Source organism: Episyrphus balteatus, chromosome 4, assembly GCF_945859705.1.
Source record: "Episyrphus balteatus chromosome 4, idEpiBalt1.1, whole genome shotgun sequence".
NCBI classification, from domain to species: Eukaryota; Metazoa; Arthropoda; class Insecta; order Diptera; family Syrphidae; genus Episyrphus; species Episyrphus balteatus.
The window spans coordinates 16,387,733-16,391,956 of NC_079137.1; the positions used below are offsets into that span (position 1 = coordinate 16,387,733).

At 31.1% G+C, this 4,224-nt stretch overlaps 1 protein-coding gene across 1 annotated transcript; it reads left to right on the plus strand.

Annotated features, from left to right (window-relative positions):
- The first annotated feature begins 3,155 nt into the window (after positions 1–3,155).
- On the plus strand, positions 3,156–3,786 carry LOC129918215 (histidine-rich glycoprotein). Its single transcript, XM_055998617.1, has 2 exons — positions 3,156–3,170; positions 3,260–3,786. Exons 1-2 carry the CDS (start codon positions 3,156–3,158, stop codon positions 3,674–3,676), a joined length of 432 nt encoding a protein of 143 aa, XP_055854592.1. The 3' UTR covers positions 3,677–3,786.
- The last annotated feature ends 438 nt before the right edge of the window (positions 3,787–4,224 follow it).

A 4,224-nucleotide genomic window follows, 5' to 3' on the forward strand; every position in this document is an offset into this window, starting at 1 on the left:
ATTTTTTCGTTGATTTTTATTTAACAACTGTTCTTCCAAAGATAAAATAACTGGTCTTGGATTTGTTTGCGTTAAAATAATAAGATTACTTAAAAAGATCCTGTATATACTTTAATTGTTTGCGTGAGCTCATTCTGAAGTTATGAACTTTATTATGGAATAATGAAATAATCTTCTACGAAGATTTGAACTTTTGCATATCGACTTTCATAGAACAAACTATGGTATTAATGAGCCTCTTAGTCGCATGAGTAAACTTTTTAACTTGAACCATTCATCCTTAGACTTTAATTTGACGAAAATGGGTTTAAAAACATTGTTTCGAACCAGTGCTCCACAATCGTGACTGTTAATCAATGTTTTAAATAAATTATACATGTTGGATTTTTTGTACTCATAATTTTATAACTTGTAAATTTGTTCGTAATTATTTTGTTTTATATTGTGCATGTGGGAGGTTGTATTTTTTGTCTACTAACCACTAACATGCACTTATGATGAGCCTCTGATTGTAGTTAAAAGCTTGTTCTAAGCTTACTACATCAAAGAATCTGAAGTGAAAAAAAAGACTATAAGGAACAATTATCTCACCACGAACTTCACTAACACTTTTATTTTGATTCACTAATTCTAAAACCAATGTTCGCACCAATTTTTCAGTTAACAGTAATGGGGGGAAAGAAAATTACTGCTTTTTACTATTTGACTATGCATTATTTAAAAAGATCTTTAGATGAATGATACACCAAACGAAAGTTAAAAGTGTTTTTTTAATTTTTTTTCTATGAAAATGAGGAATTTAAAATTTAATAAGTGCGTTATTTTTGTGTCCATTGCATCTAGGTACAAAATTTCGATAATATAGTTGAGTAAAGATATCCTTCTTTTTACGTATTTTAACTAGCTAATGCTTAACCAAACGGAATAATATTAAAACTTGAATTGTTTGGCTTATGTTCAAGCTATCAAAATATACTTTTCACTAATTGGCTAAGAGTTATATATATATAACTGCAACATTATTGGTATATACAAATTAAAATTTGTTTGTCGGAAAAATTGTTCAAGCTTAAATGATAATCTAGATCGAAAACGTGTTATGTGATGCTACACCAATATTAAAAGTATATTGCTATGTCGTACAAACATGCTTTGATTGAGGTTAATAAAAAAAATATTCAAAGAAAACTTTGTGGAATTACAATATTCGATACAAAAATATCAGCAAAGAACTAATACATTATGTTACTCTCATGTTTCTTTTAAAATACTCAGTAGCTATTTTTGTTTTCATTTTAAATGCATAGTTCAGTCGAATTGTCATTTGAGCTTGATGTATGTTATTATTTTTTAAATAAATTGGGCTTTTTTCATTTGAGGACAATATCTTGCTCTTGTTATTATTATTCTTAAAAACTTGGCGCAAAAACTAAAAAAAAAAAATAAAATTCGTCAAAAAAAAATCCGACTCAAAAATCAGGAAAATATGACCATTCCAGAATTTCCACCTACTGTCCCGGCTGAAACTACAGGCCCTGCCAGACTTTTCGGTTTTTTTTAAATGTATATGTTTTGTATACCTACAGTATATTATACTTACCCGAAAATAACGAAGAGAAAAAATAACAAAAATAATAAAATATTATTAAAATTATTTTTATTTTAAGTGGAGCGATTGAATATACATAATTCAATTTTAAAGTTCAAGTGACCTCAACGTACCTGGGCGAAACGCTTTATAAATTTGGAGTTGAGATCACTTGAACTTTAAAATTGTCTTACCCCAAAATGTTTAAATTTCATAAAAAATGATACTATTAGACTCAATTATTTAAAGATTAAATCCAAAAAGGAGTGGGAAACCAACAACTAAAGCCAGAAGAGAAAAGGTTCTATGTATATTAGTTTAAATATTTTTTCATATACCTACATTATATTGATTTTGAGAACCATTTTTCTAAGAATTTCTTTTAATTAACTTGATCTTTAACAATAAAAATAAATAAAAGGTCCTTAGAGCTCTGAGTATTGCCGTTGCGTTGAAATATTTGTTTTAATATTTGAAGTTAATTTACTCAAGAAAATCGCTCCGTACTTTTGTCACATATGTCTGCACTGCTATTTTCAAATATGCAGATCATAAAAAGCTAAAAATATTCCTTTTGGCAAATGAATGTTTTATAAATAAATCAAACCAATACTTACGATGTAGTACAAGTACAAATGTGCTTAAATTTGTAACACACTTGTTTCTTGTATATATTTCTCAATTTGCGAAAAACTATCTAAATCAGAATTTGGCAAACTAACAACCGCTATACTTCGATTGAGACACAAATTATCATATTTCTTCGCCTGTCATAAATATTATGAATTATGTCTCGCCGCAGTGTCAAACGTTTATTGATTAGCTTTAATCGAAGATCTCTTCAACTTCCACTTCCAACAATGGTAACAAAAAAGCTTAGTTTTTTTTATCAATCCATCAAAAGCATCGCAACACTTTTACACCGACTTTCTTCCTTTTGTCTTTGAGAAGATCTCACACACTTAAATGACGACTGCACCATTTCTTGTGTCTGTGCCAAAATGACAGATATAATAGATCAATTCCAGTGCAAAGTCATCACATAATAGCCAAGCTAGACTCAGCTGAATGCGCGTTGCACTTAAAGTCTAAAAGCAACAAAAAGAGGCTTTTCTTTTCACTTGCAAAATTACCTTGTACTTCATCGATATCTCCTTCTATCTCTTGGATATCTGCCGAAAGCCAAACAAGACATCTATGTGTATCTATCTAATGCCTATGCGTTTTTTTTTTCTGTATGTCTTTTTTATTGTTCCACCGGTTTTAAGACTACGTAACCAAAACATCAAGAGAAGCACACACCGTCTCCTATGATGGTCTGACTTTCATAAAAAAATAACTGATACATGGTCTTTACCAGGAGTTACCCGAACAACCTAATAGCAAGCCAAAAGTGGGGTCGGTAGGTATAAATCGAATCTAGTATCCTAATTCAAATACATTCGGTGGCAATTCGTATTCAAGAGTACACGAACCGTAGAGCACAGCTAACCGCCATCGCCATCGTCAGTTAAGAAAACAAAAAAAAAAAAGAGAAATTTCCCGTGACGTCAGTGTAGTATTAATCATGTTTAAATTAATCGTAAGTCAAGGAAGTGGCTCATTAATCAAACTGGATTTTCGTTTAAAAAAAATTTAAATATTTCCATTTGAATGCATTTTTGTTTTTAGCTTCTTTGTTCTGTGATCGGTTTGGCTGTGGGTCTCAAGATTCATGAACACGAATACGAGCCTGAGGAGTACGAACACGCTCATTACAATGAACCATCAATTGAGGAAACTGAACACCATCAAGAGGTCGACCATAAGCACTCAGCTACATCACATCAAAGTGTGAAATTCCATCATTTCCATGCAGTTCCGGTGTACATCAAGAAGGAAGACCAGCATCTGTTGAAGAATCCTATTGAAATCGGAGGCAGCAAGCAGAAGCTGAAGATTCTCCACCCAGAAACGGAAAAGAATCATAATCATGGTTTAGTGTTGGAGAATCACAGCGAATCACATGTGGAAGAACATGGACATGAACATGCGCATTACGAAGAGGAACCACATTTGGAACACTACGAGCATTACCACCATGAGTAAAATTAGGAAAGATGAAAAAGCTAAAGTGTGACAAGGAACCAAATTTTCTTTAAGAATTTAGCATTAAGAGTGTGTTGCCGAGTGCAGTTTTCTCCAACTACTATAGAAATTAAGTGATGATAAATTTTTAAATAAATAATAAAATCGATGGAAATAAAGAATTAAAGGTGATTCTGATAATCAAGATTTCATATACGAGTAATAGGTCAATGACAAACCTATCATTTATTTTAAAGCAAAAAATAAAAATAACGATAAGGACCAGTTGAATATTTTGATGGCTTATGGAAATAGTGTATATAGTTTTGAAAGGGGATTTTAAAAATACACAGCTGAGATCGATTTCAAATTAATATCCGGATGAGTAACAGACTTGAAAAAAAAAACTTTTTCTAAAGCTATTGTATTCTAGACTAGGATTAAATTTTCAAAAATATACTTAATAGTCTAAAATCCATCTACGCTCATTAGTGTGGTCCAAAAGATATTTTTTTCGATTTTCGGTCGGGCCACCCTCTTAATTTGTTTCACTTATCTACAACATTAAC